Source organism: Scyliorhinus torazame, chromosome 4 (assembly GCF_047496885.1).
Source record: "Scyliorhinus torazame isolate Kashiwa2021f chromosome 4, sScyTor2.1, whole genome shotgun sequence".
NCBI classification, from domain to species: Eukaryota; Metazoa; Chordata; class Chondrichthyes; order Carcharhiniformes; family Scyliorhinidae; genus Scyliorhinus; species Scyliorhinus torazame.
The window spans coordinates 151,051,398-151,068,059 of record NC_092710.1 but is presented as its reverse complement, the minus strand read 5'-3'; the positions used below and the strand labels follow the sequence as shown (position 1 = coordinate 151,068,059).

Below are 16,662 nucleotides of genomic sequence, written 5' to 3'. Positions count from 1 at the left end.
ATGTGTTCATTAGCTGCATGTCTGCATGTCATGACGTCTCTGGTGCTCCCTCTAGTGTTTACTTAGTCGTAGTATATTTACATTAACCCCTTGTGTATTTAGTGATGCATATCACCACATCTGCCATCTCCAAAACCCTCCATCTAGCCTTCCCGGCTCAAACCGATGGTTGTTGTAAATCGGGGCCCAGACCAATGCTCCCTCTGCTCTCCTATATTTCCTCCACTGCCCCCAGACTCTCAGAGCCACCATTACCACCGGACTTGTGGAGTACCGGGCCGGTGAGAATGGCAGAGGTGCCGTTATCAGCTATTTTTAATATCTAACATAGATGTGGTCTGGTAAACAGCTGTTATATGGTATTGCTTATTACTCAAGCCATAACTTTGATGGCAATTTCTTCCAACTGCAAAGTGCAACAAATTCAGGAGATCAGAAAATTTTTAATGCAAGTTCTTGGAATTAAAACAAATACATACTTATCTCTGCAAATCTTTAGACAATTGACCCAGTAGTGCACATTGACTGTTGTGATCCTTTCACTTTTCTCATATGCTTCTAAGCTGTCTCCATGAAAGCAAGGTCTCTCCGAGTTGTCTTCACTCCAATTGAACCTGAAACTGGAAGGTCCTCCTTTTTCCAATGTTTGATGGGAACTGTTGAGTCTAACAAATTGCTTCTTAAGACTATGGATCATACCTAAAATAAATTTAAAAATAAAATAACCTTAATTTTAAACCAATAGAAGACAAGACTCTTAGTTAAGTGAGAACTTCTGGCTACCAACACATTTCAAAATTTTACAATGGATTCTTTGCTCACAAGTTATGCGATAGTAATCCTAATTTCAGGCACCATGATTTTAGCCTGCGGACAAGTTCTGCATGAGGGTAGTGGGGTGGAGGTTTGGAAGCCTGGAGAAATGTGTTTCCTTAATGTCCCAAGACTTTAACTACAAGGCTCCTTTGTCTTCTCTAGGAGTCCTGCCGGCTGGCAGCCTGATTGATAAGCTAGAGATCTTTTGGATATGACTGTAGCCTATGAGAACAGTTGGTGTAGTGAGAGACGGGAGAACTTGTGGGGGGTTGTGGACAGAATTGCAGGAGGTGGGGGTTACTGAATGCAGATGGAGGAGAAGCAAACTGATCACGGGGTGGGAGGGGAGGGAAATAAGGTTGAGGGTGTGCAATGTATATGGCTTGTTGGGCTGGATCATAGAATCATAGAATTTGTGCTGAAGGAGGCCATTTGGCCCTTGGAAAGAGCACTCCACCCAAGCCCACACCTCCACCCCATCCCTGTAAACCAGTAAGCACTCCTGTTTCTCTTCACCCACAAGCAATGCTGCAAAGGCACTCAACATATGAATTCATCCCCTCTCACTTCCGAGTTTCCTTAAGTCTTCCTGTCTGTGGTCAAAAATAGAATGACTCAAAAATAAGATACCCTGCATTATTATGTTTAAATTGCTAACCTATAGGGGCGGCACGGTGGTTTGCATTGCTGCTTATGGCGCCAAGGACCCAGGTTCGCTCCCTGCTCTGGGTCACTGTCCGTGTGGAGTTTGCACATTCTCCCAGTGCCTGTGTGGGTTTCAACCCACAACCCAAAGATGTGCAGGTGGGTGGATTGGCCACGCTAAATTGTCCCTTAAATGGAAAAAAAATAATTGGGTACACTAAAAATTTTTTTTAAATTACCAACCCGCTTCCTGGGAGTAAATAGGGCAACCACCTTTTGTTAAAATCAAAATATGGACAAGCCCGAGAAAGGTTTGTTTCCTGTCCCAGATTCTCTGGATTTTAACCCCCGACTCGACCCCAACTCACCTGCTTTTGGGAGTTCAGATTCAGCATCTTGTGTCAATTTCAAACACATCCAGGTCAACTGTTCCCTCCAAATGGCTAGGGAGTAAATATACTGTTTGACAGAGCACCAAACCACGAGAAACAAAAGGCTTAATCTCCAGTGGGATCAATTCAAGTGTGCTTTACTCCTCTAGGCTAGGGAAGGGTTTGGTGGGTCAGGCCAGTGTGCTTTTTCTTTACTGTTAACCAATCAACCCTGCTAAAATGTATGCATATGGATGTCAGCTATGAACAACAGGCTCAGCTAAAGAGCCTTCCACAATCAAATATTGGGGCAGTGCTCTCTCTGCAGCATCCCAAGTCATCATTACCAGGGCAATATATCAAATAGATGTCCTTTTACTAAGTTAGTGTAAAGAGCTAGTGTCTTCGCAATTGAAGAGGAGAACACGAGGAGTAAAACTGAGTTTCATGTCTGTGATGGCACAACAGCCTATAACTTATCTCCAACTTTACTCAATTATCCCTGGCTAGAACTATATATATTTATCCAATTCCCCAGCAGCCATCGTTGTGGGCTGAGTGGAAATGTTAATTTGTGGCAGACAGTTAGTTTCGTACAATGGATCTTCGCCCTGTCCTTAGTCAATATTGTCCTATCGCTATAATCTCGTTGTGCCCCAGAATCCTCGAAGATCCTGCACACGCATCTAAAGTTATACAAGAAAGACATACATGTTTCAAAAACATTTAATCAGAAACAAATATACAAAATAAATCAACTTACGTTTCCTTTTGTAGATTACGGACTTGTCTTTAATAGAAAAGAACAGTGGCTTTTCACATTTCCACATGTGCCTGTGAGATCCAATGTATATCTTAAGCAATACTTTTAGACAAGTGTTATAATTTATTTCATAGCCATATTTTCCCTCTTAGAAAATCCACCATTGTTATGTGTCACCTTGTTGCTTCTGTAATTAAAAATAAAGTTAGCAGAGTCCCAGATTACCATGGTTGCTTTCTCCTTTGAGGGGGAGAGCTGACTGATGGTGCTTTAACCTGAGGATCACCACACTTCAGGCGAGGGGCAAATTTGAGAAGGTGGAGTCTTCATGAATAACCTCTTAAGAAACCAATAATCTCTAAGTAACCAATAATAAATGCATTTCTATTGGACAAGGATAATCCAGTAATTTTATTTCCCAGCACGAGATGAAGCAATCTGCAAGTTGGATGTGTGCCATCAACAGATAGCTTGAAATGAATTACTTCCACTGCCAAAATTGACCAATATGACTAATTTTATAAAGTTTAGTCTTTCCTGGAGAAAACAAACCCTTAAAAACAGACTCAACGGCTTGAATTGCAACTGAAATCTCCAATAAAATTATGGATCAATATAATTTAAAAAACCAAGGGTGGAATTATCCCATCCTACCCGCAGTGAGCTTCGTGGCAGGCAGGAGCGGCGTATCTAATGGGAGCCCAAAAAAATCAATCTCCCCGGTATGAAAACAGTTTGTACAATTCTTCCAATGGCGGTAAGGGTTTCCTGCTGACTAGTGGTAAGAAAGCCATTTGTGTTCTTATCATGACATGAATGCTCATTACATGTGCTGCTCACTGGAATAATGTGCCACCTTCAATCATGTTTCACGCCAGTCTGAATCACATTTGAAAAAGGGTGGCATGCTGCAGTGGGAGCTCACTTTGCTTGGGACTTCACGGTGAGTGTTATATTCATAGCTTGCGTGCCACAGCACTGAATCAGTCTTGTTGTGATGCCAGTGGAACATGACACTGCTTGGGCCTAAGACTGGTGTGCGCCCAGTGTGTGCTTTTGTGGTCCAGAAGGACAGCACTTTGCAGTAGTACATAGGCAGGGCTGAATGTTCAGATAGAGAACAGCATTTCACTGAGGAACACATGGGGAGGGGGGGGGAAAGGGGCAGGAAGCCACTGAAAGGGGTTGGAAGAGAAAGGGAAACAATGGCAGCCAGAGAAGACATCGAGAGATGGGAATCTGCAACCCAACAAGGGAAACTGAAATGCTGACAAACAAGGGAGCGGCTGGGAGACAACAGGTATGATTGGGAGGGGATGCACACAGACGCTAAAATTGGAAAGTGCAGGGGAGTGGTGTTACCGCGGCAGAAGAGGGATTGGTCACACAGACTCATTCAGGGGGTGGAGAGTATTGGAAAGGATACAGTGTAGTGAGCAGTCATGCGGACAACGGGCAACTCATTGAAAGTCAAAGGCCTTGATCTGGGGCCAGTAGTTAAGATTGAGAGAGTAGAGAGACTCCATAGGCTCTCAGCCAGGAGTGAGAGAGTGTAGGCTGTGGATCTCACAGTCAAGAATGATAGTGAAGAGAAGGTCCTGGGTGCAGTGGGTCAGGGAGAGACAAGGGTTGCGTGCTCAGTCAGATAATGCACAGCTTAATATGCAGTTCATTTTCTTTCTTTTAAATGTTTCCAATTAAGGGACAATTTAGCGTGGCCAATCCACCTACCCTGCACATCTTTGGGTTGTGTGGGCTGAGATCCTCGCAGACACGGGGAGAATATGCAAATTCCACATGGACAGTGACCCGGGCCCGTAATTGCCACTGTGTTGCCCCCTGCAGAGCATTTTTACAGTCGGTGACCTTTGATTTATCTGTACTGGTCTTCAGATGGGATGGTAATGGTTATGAGATGCAGCTACAGCCTGTATCAGGGATGCAGACATTAAGAGAGACAGTGTTGAAACTGGTCTCGAAGTAACAGTGGAGAACCACCATATTGCACTTTCGAACTAATGGTGCAGTTACAAATCAAAAGTAGAAGCCAATTTTTACTGGAGGGGTCTGAGGATGTGTGGGAGGAGGGCACCGCTGGACTAAGTGGTCCTTTCTGGGCCTCTAACTTGTTGGGGACACAAGATTGAAATTGAATCAGAGCTGAGAGAAAGGAAGAACAATTCAAGAAGCTAGCCATTGGACCCATACCTTTTTAGCATAGTGTAACAGGGAAACGTAGGAGTCACTGGTTTAACATAACAGTCGCTGCATTTCAACATTAATACACAGGAGTGTGAAATTTGGAAATGAGGGCAGCCATTAAGGAGGCAGAGGTGCTGCATATGTGGCATCCCATAATGAAAGACTTCTATGTGATGTCCAGGATTGGCATTCATAATGAGCCAGTCATTACTCGTGAGCAATTTATTGTCAATGAGTGTGCCAGATGTGAGATTGCAGCACTGAGCTAGATGAGATCACGCAAAGGAATAAGGAGCAGAAGTAGGCAATTCAGCCCTTCAAGCCTGCTGATCTCTTCCTAGTCTCAAATCAGGTCATTCAAAATTTCTCAAACCTCAGGATGGCATTTTGGTCAAATCAATATGTATGTTAGCGCCTCAAATACAAGGCTGCATCAGCGACTAGGTTAATAGGGCAGAAGCTACTACAGACCATTATAGTTGCTTCGGTCTCAAGATTGAGAGTATCACTATTTTCAAATATTATTCATTCATTAATCTGTTCAATCTATAATTTCAGAGTAAAGGACAAAGGTTATGGACCCAGGGCTCGATACTGCCTTTGTGAAGGTTCTAAATACAATGGAGGAGGAGGCCATGGAGTCAGAGGCTGCTCCCTGGCTGTGGCCTTAAAAGTCATCATTGTTCGTTTGTCTGCAGATTGTTCCAGGGAGCTCGCAGTCCACCACCTGTAGATGCATCAAGGTCACAGATGCCCTCGGCAACAAGGCACATTACTATGTGATGTTTATATTCGATGGAATTTGCGAGGCTGCTAGATTCATTAAGTTTATAGCTATCTCAGGCTTCCCCAGAGTGCAGGGTGCAATCAACTGCACCCATGTGGCTTTTAGACTTCCATGGCAGCGTTCCTAATGTTTGTCAGCAGTAAGGCATCAATATACAACTGGGCTGCGATCATTGGAAGCACATAATACATGATAGTTCCAAGTACCCTGGGAGTTACCATGACTTATGCATCCTGAGTCACTCTCAGGTGCCTCAGATATCGAAGGTACTGAGCATCAAGTGTGGCTGCCTTGAATAAGGGGTCACCACTGAAAAGCTGGTTCATTACACCCAATCATTGAGCTCTGAATGCTTCAGAGGCGAGGTACAAGCAGCTCATAGCTCCACACTGTCCCTAATCAAGCAGATGATCGGCATTCTGAAAATCTGGTTCTGATGTCTGGACTGCTCTGCAGTATATTCCTGATAGTTTCCTGCATGGTTTAGCTCACTGGGCTAAACCGGTGGCTTTTAAAGCAGACCAAGGCAGGCCAGCAGCACGGTTCAATTCCCGTACCAGCCTCCCCGAACAGGCGCTGGAATGTGGCGACTAGGGGCTTTTCACAGTAACTTCATTGAAGCCACTACTTGTGACAATAAGCGCTTTTCATTTCATTTCATTTCATGTGTTGCACCCTTCATAACCTGGCACTATAAAAGGAAGATCCCTTGCCAGAGGGAAATGGAGGACAATGAGAGCTCCTCGGACAATGAAGAACAGGATGACCAGGAACCTGGAGGCTGAGGGTCAGCTACCACAGGACAATGTCATTGAGCAAGCACAATGTGGGAGATGTGCCCGTGCCACTTTAATTGCTACAGGATTCCAGCAGGAGTAAAATAAAGGCCACATTCCTCCTGTACCTGAATGCCATTCCATTGCAATAAACAGAATATCCAAGCAGTCATAAAGAATTCAGCATGCAGACTTGCACCTACCATCCTAATGATTGACCAGGCCATGAGTAGATAAGAAGCAGCAACTTGTATGCGCTTGCTCCATAGAATTCCTTCAGTGCAGGAGTCCATTCGGTTCATCAAATCTGCACAAACCTTCTGAAAGAGCACCTTACCTAGGCCCACTCCCCCGTCCTAAGCCCGTAACTTCACCTGTACATCCCTGGACACCAAGGGGCAATTTAGCATGGCCAATCCACCTAACTTGGACATTTTTGGACTGTGGGAGGAAATAGGAGTACCTGGAGGAAATAACGCAGACATAGGGAGAACGTGCAAACTCCACACAGAGTCACCGGAGGCCAGAATTGAATCTGGGTCCCTGGCGCAGTGAGGCAGCAGTACTAACCACTGTGCCACTCTGGGAAGTGAAAGTTGATACAACAGCGAGAGTGCTGTGGCAACTTTCCTGATGCAATTATCGTCACATTAATGAGAAAAAAAAAGGTTAGGTGGGGTTATTGGGATAGAGTGGAGGTGTGGACTTAAGTGGGGTGCTCGTTCCAAGGGCCTGTGCAGACGCGATGGGCTGAATGGCCTCCTTCTGCACTGTATATTCTATGATTCAATGAATTACAGTCACCAGTCAGATGAGGACATGTTTGGGGGTATCATCCTCCCAACCAGCTTTTGTCCTTTGGCACAAACACTGAGAAGACAAAACTATTGCTAATCCTGCAAGGTCACGAGTTGCCCTCACACAATGGTGTGTTGTGTGGAAAAAGGTTACAAGTGCATTAAGCACATATTTTAAGTAAAGATTCTAATCCAGCTCCAAGACATCACACAAGGGTCTGGGAACTTCCTTCATTGTGGCTGATCTCACATGAATGTGAATCTCACAAAGGGAGCCTATCACTGAGTAGGAGGATGGTTAAACCTCGACACAAGAGGAATCATATGTACATAATCACAATGCCTTCAAAGGACCAAGCCCTTCACATAAAAATAAATGTATTAACAGAAGAGCAATATTTATACAGTGGTTGCACACCCATGGTCCAAATGCAATATAAACATTTTTTCATTTTCCTATAGCTATCACGACACCTGGGTGCAGCTCCGACATCTGGTGCAGATGTGGAGTCAACCTGCTAACAGCCATGTCCTGATGTCTGTGATGATCTTAGCGGATGTCCTCTAGTGGCCCAAGGCATGGAGGGTCCCGGCCTGATTAAGGGTCTCCTGCTCAGGGGCAGATGCACCCTTGTCGATCTGAGCAGCTGGAGCAGATGGGGTCACAGGCAGATGGCATTGGGAATCACTGGACACTCTGGGAGTATCCCGGGTGAAGGCCACTCAGTGTCCGGCTGTCGGTCGTCTTCCATGTGGGTGTCCGGGGGCCCCTTCACGACTCTTTGTGCTGAAGGTGCACCTGGAGGGAGGCTGAGATATATTGCCCCCCTATCGTCTAGACATAGATGTTGTCCATAAGGGTGTGAGATCATGGGAGTCCAGGGCTGTGCACAAACCTGATAGACCAAGGTCACCTTGATGGTCACCGACCTTCCCATGGTAGCCTCGAGGCGTTGGCATGTTAGAGCCAAGATATCAGATAGAATGTGGATGGGCTCCTCTATTCTTTGTTCTAGTCTGCTGTGACTGCTTCATCTCTGCCTGATATTCTGCTGCCTGTTGCATCTCCAGTATTGTGTGGCGGGTGCTCGTGTCCCTGTTCACTGTCAGTGGGTTTGGGTGGGGGAGGGGGACAAAATGTCAAGTTATGGGGAATGTGTAGTGTTTTTGAGGGATTGTGTTCATGTTTATGTATGCCCTGGTTTGAATAAAAATATATATTTTTTAAATGATTCTGAGAGATCCCGAAGGAGAGTAGCCCTGTTGAGTACAGGTGAGAGTCTAATATTGGACGGAGTTGAAAGATGACTTACCCTAGTGGAGTGGATAAGATCATTCATCATCTACCTTCTAAGGGCGGCACTAGCACACTGGTTAGCACTGTTGCTTCACAGCGCCATGATCCCAGGTTCAATTCCCGCTTGGGTCACTGTCTGTGCAAAGTCTGAACGTTCTCCCCGAGTTTCCTCCAGATGCTCCGGTTTCCTCCCACAAGTCCCGAAAGAAATGCTTGTTAGGTGAATTGGACATTCTGAATTCTCCCTCTGTGTACCCGAACAGGTGCCGGAATGTGGCGACCAGGGAATTTTCACAGTAACTTCATTGCAGTGTTAATGTAGGCCTACTTGTGACAATAATAAAGATTATTATTATTTATTGGATGTTGTTGTGGGTGCGGTGACCAGCCTTGATGTCCTTTGCTATGGCCTCTCAGGCCAGGAAGCTGAGGTTGATATGCTTCTTAGAGCTGTCCCTGGGATAAAGCACATCCTTATGCTATCACACTCCTCAGATCAAGGCCGTAAGGTGGGGTGCAGCCTTCTCTGCCCGTCTAATTGCCAGGCATCTGAATGTCCTGGAGACAGCTGGGCTGGAGAGAGTGAAACGTCTATGTTCAGGTGGCATTTAAATATGGTGCCTGGACCTTTCGCCTGCCCTGCCAGTACCTGGTGGGGGTCAATCATTTCTCACACTGCCAGGTGATTCAGAGAGCTACTTGCCTGTGAGTAATTAGTGACCTTCCAAGTGGCGAATATGCCAACCAGTGGGACGTGTCGCAGAACCCACCCACCACGGCACCTAGAAACAGAAACTTCTGCCCCACTAGTCGACTATGTTGAATCAACAAACTCAACATGGAGTTCAACAACTGCAGATTATAACCACTGCTCTCATTTTGAAAGCTAGAAACTATTAGTAACGATTGTGCTAATGCCATTTACGCAATCTCTAGTCCCATCTTTGACCATGCACCCGGGAATGCTCTCCTTACTCTTTTCATGCCTCCTATTTGCCTCACAAACTTTTAAATAAGTTGTAAATCCATATCTTCCGTGAAGTTTTATGTGACTTTGTCTCATTTGTTCCAGAGCGAGGGCAGCAAGGTGGCACAGTGGTTAGCACTGCGGCCTCACGGCGCCGAGGTCCCAGGTTCAATCCCGGCTCTGGGTCACTGGCTGTGTGGAGTTTGCACATTCTCCCTGCGTTTGCGTGGGTTTCGCACCACAACCCAAAAGATGTGCAAGGCAGGTGGATTGGCCACACTAAATTGCCCCTTCATTGGAAAAATGAATTGGGTACTCAAATTTTTTTTTTTTTTTTTTTTAAATTTGTCCCAGAGCAGCTAATTTAAGATATTTTTAATTAAACCTTCTTTATTGGTCAATCTTTGAGCTTATCGTCTGTATGGGTACCAGATTTTAATACAGCTGAGACATGTATACAAGAGGATTAATAATTAGAATTCTGGGCTGCACGGTGGCGCAGTGGTTAGCACTGCTGTCTGATGGTGCCGAGGACCATTCCTGGGTCACTGTCCATGTGTAATTTACACATTCTGCCTGTGCCTCCGTGGGTCTCACCCCCACAACCCCAGATGTGCACGGTAGGTGAATTGGCCACACTAAATTGCCCCTTAATTGGGGAAAAAAATGGGTACTCTAAAATTATTTTTAAAAATTAGAATTCTATTACTGCAGGTTATCAAAGTATTGAAAGGCAGCATGGTGGTGCAGTGGTTAGCACTGATGCCTCACAGCGCCGAGGTCCCAGGTTCAATCCCGGCTCGGGGTCACTGTCCGTGTGGAGTTTGCACATTCTACCCATGTTTCTGTGGATTCCGCCCCCACAACCCAAAGATGTGCAGGGTAGTTAAGTGGATTGGCTATGCTAAATTGCTCCTTAATTGGAAAAAATGTATTTTTAAAAAATATATATTTATTAAAAAAAAATTTTTTTTTAAATAAAAATATACCTCGCTGCCTGTTCTTCCACTTCCTTCTCACTTTCTCCCAAACGGAGTCTCATTACCTTGTACCATTTTTTGAATTGGAAGAGTTTAAGACCTAAAAAAGACAAACCAAAGAAAAGTAAGTGTTCTAATAAAGGTGGATACCTGAAGCATTAACCCGCCTTTATTCTTAACGCAACTAGCCAGAACTGGCATGAATGGAAAACTGGAATATAGATTCACATATTCTACAATAATGATAATTAAATACCTTCACTATTTTGTTTGTTTATCTCATCTGCTTGATTAGATAGAAACCTGAAAAATGACACAAAATTAAAAAACAATTGTTAAAATCAGAACTATGCACCTTCTTCAATATTTTACTAAATGACCATGAAGTGTCTTACCACTCATGTTTGTCATCAAGCACAAACAGCAGCTTCAGGGCAACCACAATTACTGCCACAGCCTGAACTTCATACTTGATTGTCTTTGCTCTTCTAGACAATGGGTAAAAGGTCAGAAAGTCCACCTCTCCAATACCCATTTTCTTCACCAATCTTCGTGTCCAAATATGCATGCTCTCTGGTTTTGCAAAGCCAAAATTAAGACAGAAACAAAACACAATTTACTCAATGGGATGCATCATCTCAAATATTGTTTTGACTCAGAAGTGATCCTTAAAGCCACAATAAAAAGTCTTAATATAAATATATTCATGATTTTCTTTGAGGGGGGGGGGGGGGGGGGGGGGGGGAGGCGATGGGGAGAAAGATGGCAGGGTGGCAGGCATTGGGGTGGGGAAGTTACCCATCTTCGCTTTCTGTTTTACCCCATTAAAATTGGTTGGAGTACCAATGTAATTGCATGTCTCATCTGTATCATCGAGTCATGTTTAATTGAATAGCTTATAAATAAAGATTAAAAAGATAGTAAGATCTGTTTTAATCTTCAGGCAAGAACAGGAGCAGATCAGCTAGATTAGTTTGCACTGACCCCGTGATAAATACCTTTTAGTATTAATGACTGTAAACAATAATGAATGTAAACAAAGATTGGCTGGTGCCAACTAGTCTTTACAACTGTAATGGAAAGCAAGATAAAGAATCTGCTGGAGGATATGGAGCTCATGGTAAAGTTCTATTGCTGACTACAATGGAGGAACATTTTCAATCATCGGAAACTGTAAAAGACTTCAGTTTATATTCTTACATAATAAATGCTTGGTATGCATGTGTGCTGCATTTCTATAAAATACTACATAGATGAAGAAGTATTGGTCTGGACTTTGCACTGATTTACTGTCAGTGTTTGCGGTCATTACCCCTCTGAAACGGACCACAACTTGAGGATTTAGCACATGGGCAGATTAATATGGAAATTTTGCTACTGCTCTGCCAGAAGCTGTGTTCTGACCCTGCGCCAAGCCAGCAACTAGTGAAATCAAATAATTGTCCCTTTTCTGCTCTCGTATCACAATTAGAAATCTCATAATTATTCCTTCTTCAATCAGGTGCAAGTGATATTTTTTTAATGGCGATCTGATCGGAGTAATGTCTATTTCTGAACAACAGATCCGGCCCTGAAAAGGTAATTTTATATTTGTGGAGTGGTGTTTAATGTTGTCATTATGATTAGTTACTAGACTTGCTAAACTAAATTTTTAAATTCTAGTTTTAAAAGCTTGTCAATGATATTTCAGCCCCTACGTTCACCCCATATGTATATCCCAATGCTCATTTTACTCTTGTGTAAAATGTTTTAAAAGTTATTTGATTTTAGTGCTTTTCATTTCCTGGTTGGCCATCTTTGAATTTCTTTACTGTGACTGGCTGCTTGGGCAGTGTGGTGACATCATTGCAGTTCCATGTTGGGAATCACCATTTGACTAAGCTGCAGTCCAGTGCACAGAGACAGAGGCAAGGTTCTCGCCACAGAGAGCTTTTCCACTGACAGCACACTCTGGGCCAATGCATTTATCGGTTTCATACAAAGCCTAATGGAAAGTAAACAACGTTCACTCTATGTTGTTATAACAATTAGCCCATCTACGTGACTGAAATTACATCTATTTGTATTCATGGACAGGATATCGGATAACAGTATTTAGAATAGCATTTCTCAGAGACTAGGTTTCACCTCATTTGTAAAATGAGAAATGTATGGTAAAGAGAAGTTAATAAATGCCAAGTACCATGTTTGAAAGTACTTAAATCTTTTCCCCACCCTTTAACTGTCAGGAATGAATTATTTTACACAGCAAGTAATCCCGCCAACGTAAATAAGCACAAATAAAATTATAGCCACCTCCTCCCTCCCATTGTGAGACCTGCATCTTAAGGATCCAGACTTGGCAGAAAAATGCAGAGCTAACTTAGAGTGTCAGCTCAGTCACTAAACAGACACAAGGACAATGTTCTTACTTTTTGAATTCTAAAGGGATCATTCCCTCCACAATACACTGGTCCACTCTTCATTCACCCAACTCGGCCCTATCTATCCGTCCAACAACCCATTCCCATAAGAACAAAAGATGCACTATCTGGGTGTCTACCTCCTCCCTTCCCACTGTCCAGGAACCCAAACACTCTTCTCAGGTGAAATAGGAATTACTCGTGTTCCTTTCAATGTAATATACTGTATTCTTTCTTCACTATGCGGTCTCTTTTCTACATTGGGGAAAAATGCTCACTGGGTGACTAATTTGCAGAACTTTACTGTTCAAGCTTCTAGTTGCCTGTCATTTTAATCCTCTGCCCCACTCTTACTGACCTCTCCATCCTCGGCTTTGTGCAATGTTTCAGTGAAGTTCAATGCAAGTTCAAAGAACAACATCTCATCTTTGATTTGGCATTTTTCAGCCTTCCAACTCAAAACTGGGTTCAACCATTTCAGATCATAACTGCAGCCCCCTATTAACAATTCTGCTGTCAGAGGCAGCACGGTGGCCAAGTGGTTGGCACTGTTGCCTCATGGCAGCGTGGACCTGGGTTCGATCCCAGCCCCAGGTCACTGCCCATATGGAGTTTGCACATTCTCCTGTGTCTGCTGGGATCACTCCTGACCTGCTGAATATTTCCAGCATTTTTTTGTTTTATTTTAATTTGAGAATTCCAGCATCTGCAGTATTTTGTTTTTGAGAGTGTTGCTCGATAAGTCTTGAATCTGCCATTTGAACAACACCTTCATAAGGAACAAAGACATTTTGGAAAATTCTTCTATATAAAAAATACACAAAATTGAGGCAGAGAGGGGGAAGCATGGTGGATAAGTTAAGTACTTTGCATTAATAATCCTTCGCCCAACTCCGTTCCAAACTCTACTGTTTTAGAGATTTATTTGTAAGTCTACCTGGCAAGTTAGCTTCCATCAAATACTTGATACAAAGTATATTTGGATGGAGAAAACACTTCTCAGTTATTTCTGGAAAACGAGGCATGTCCAGAAACTCAGCAAGTTGATGCATCTTCCTTTGGATTTCTTCATAGGATGGAATGGACTACAACATACCAGCACAGGAAGAGATATAATTAAATTAGTTTAGCATAGAAAAAAAAAGCATTAAACAAAGCATTTGTGCACATTAACAATAACTGCAATCACTTTTTAAAGTATGCAAAACGATACACCCAAAGTATCTTTAGGATGCAAAACAGTGATAGAGCCCATACTTGTCAATTATATATTCAAAATTATCACATGACTTTGCTCATGTAGTTGAAGTATATTCCAAGAGCAAATACATTCTTAGTTTTCCTTTCACCTCTGCAACCTGGTAATAAGTCCACCCAAGACAGATGAGACAAGAAGAACACAATGATGGCTATTGTGGAATGGAAATCTGTGTGAACAGTTCCCGAGAATGGGATTAAGAACATTATAAAGGCAGCAGGCGGGGAAGCCTGACGAGCACTCTGGATGCAGTAAACAGCAGGGCTTTTCACTGCCTGGCACCCCCTCATCTATTCAGTCCCCCAAAAGATTAAAATTGAAGGATCAATCTGGGAGAAGAGACAGTAGGCCAAAAAGCAAACACAGGACATTGATCTGCAGCTTTCATATTTATCTTGCAACAGAATATTTATAAATGACTCCCAGGCAGAATGATAGTTCCTGTCTACATAGTAAAAGGTAAAGATAAAGTCGCCATAGACCCAGATGACCATCGACTGCTTTCCCCTTTGAGGGGGAGAGCTGACTGGTGGCGATTTAACCTGAGGATCACCACACCTCAGGCGAGTGGCAGGGTTGAGAAGGCAGGCTTCATGCTGCTCTTGTTTAAATTTAACAAAATAAGAAACGCCTGATTTGTTCATGCCCAGAATTTCATTATCATGTAGTGAACTGAGTCAGCAGTTGACTAAAACCAAGTGTTGTTCACCATTCTTTTCGTAGTCACAAATGTCAAGCCACAGCAGAGGTGGATTCCATAAACCAGAACAAGACCAACATGGGATTAAGGAATCAATATGATCCCTGAATCAGCATTTGCATTTTCAATCCCTGCATCAGTGTGAAAAATCATTTATATTCCCAATATGATACGCCCATACTCCTTATAAAAAATAACATTTCTATTGTTCACAGTTTTATTGCCCTTGGCTGTTTAGCAGAAAGAGCCACTTACGGCAAGCACAACTTGTGACAATTACTATAAGGGTTAATCAGTCTGGCTACACGAAGTCTGAAACACTTGGCATTGGTACAAAAGATTAATTCACACCCACACAAACACCGAGTTAGACGAGAACTCGTCACCGCAATAGATTTAATTTTGATTAAGTATCCTTTTTGTGATGAATACAGTTCTGTTCTCGTCATTTTCCAATAACTTATATCTCACCATTATAAAGCCACTTTTTCCTATAGATTTTCGTCCATTATTTCCTTAGCAACTTCTATACACCTCACTGCACATATTTAGCTATTATCCAAACAAAAAACAATGACCGTGTTTCCTTCGAAAGAACTTCGGGCAAGTTGACAAATTGGGTTCAACACTATTCATAAACGAGGAATGCTGATCCTCTTAGCACTTACCAGTGCTACTAATGGGGCAATCTTTGAGGCGTTTAAGGTTTCAGGAAGCTATGAACTCAAATAGACGGCCTGACTACAAATAGGTAGTTAATTCAAGGTAAGAAAGATTTCCAGGCTCCCGTCTGCAAACATGAGCAATACTCCCCTGATTAACTGTCTTCCACAGAGACTGGGTGACTAAGGCGAGCTATGTTCATCCAAGCTTCATTCCAGTACTCCTCACTAAACTTAGTGTTTTTACAAGGTCACATTTGACTGGATGGCACCAAATGCTGCAATGGAATAGTTTTAATACAAAGTATCAATAAACCTTTTCTTCTTTGTGTCAGCCCATTCGGAAATTCCACCTGTGTGAACCATTGTGCGTTTTACATGTATGCTATTACGCACAATTTAAAAAAGACAGAACATGACGAACTGGCACCACAACCATACTTCTAAATAGTATTACTGCGCTTGATCAACATAATCAGATACCAGCCCATCTTTTAGATTCAATCCAATCCTACTTCCTTCTCTAATGCACCTGTCCCCTCCCCCAACAATAAATAGATGTGGAGAACCGTGCACATACTCAGTCTGTTTGACAACAGGGCAGAATTTAAAGTTACCTTTTTGATGTTTCCTTTCACGCAACACATTGTAGTATGCTCGGATATTAAAAGAAACAGCGAGGAGTAAAAAAAAAAATGCTACTTCTCATTCCAAAACCACAAAAATTGATCAAATATAAACAAGATTCATTCTTACATACACCCGTAAGCTTTCACATCACTCAGTGTCCTGATACAAAACAAGTTAATTTTTCTTCCACATTAATTTCTTCTCTTCACTATCTAAAGTATTAACTCCTTGCTGAGACTGTGATACAGATTTGCAGGTGTCAAATGCCCTATAGTATCTTGCAAGGGTGCCATTAATTGTACGAGAGATACAGGCTATTTTAATGTATGGGAAGAAGGAAGGTAAATAGATCACATTGAGGCTTGAACCTGTTCTAAGTCAAAAGTTGCACATATGCACTTTCAACAGTGATCACTGGATTGAAATCAGGAGCAGGAACAATAGCGGTGTTAACCACCCGCGGCGCTGAGGACCCGGGTTCGATCCCGGCCCCAGGTCACTGTCTTTGTGGAGTTTGTACATTCTCCCAGTGTCTGTGTGGGTCTTACCCCCACAACCCAAAGATGCGCAGGATAGATGGACTGCCCACGCTAAATTGACCCTTTTAAT

General features: G+C 43.0%; 1 protein-coding gene across 2 annotated transcripts in view; it reads right to left on the bottom strand.

Annotated features, from left to right (window-relative positions):
• taf1b (TATA box binding protein (Tbp)-associated factor, RNA polymerase I, B) overlaps positions 1 to 16,662 on the bottom strand; it is a 150,967-nt gene that overhangs the window by 14,606 nt on the left and 119,699 nt on the right. Inside the window, exons 9-14 of one of the 2 annotated variants that reach the window (XM_072498762.1) lie at positions 13,741 to 13,888; positions 10,797 to 10,974; positions 10,658 to 10,704; positions 10,411 to 10,501; positions 2,596 to 2,666; positions 480 to 699 (exon numbers count right to left, since the gene is read on the bottom strand). In XM_072498762.1, coding sequence (XP_072354863.1) covers positions 480 to 699; positions 2,596 to 2,666; positions 10,411 to 10,501; positions 10,658 to 10,704; positions 10,797 to 10,974; positions 13,741 to 13,888 — 755 coding nt within the window. The other variant, XM_072498763.1, reaches the window with a different exon arrangement.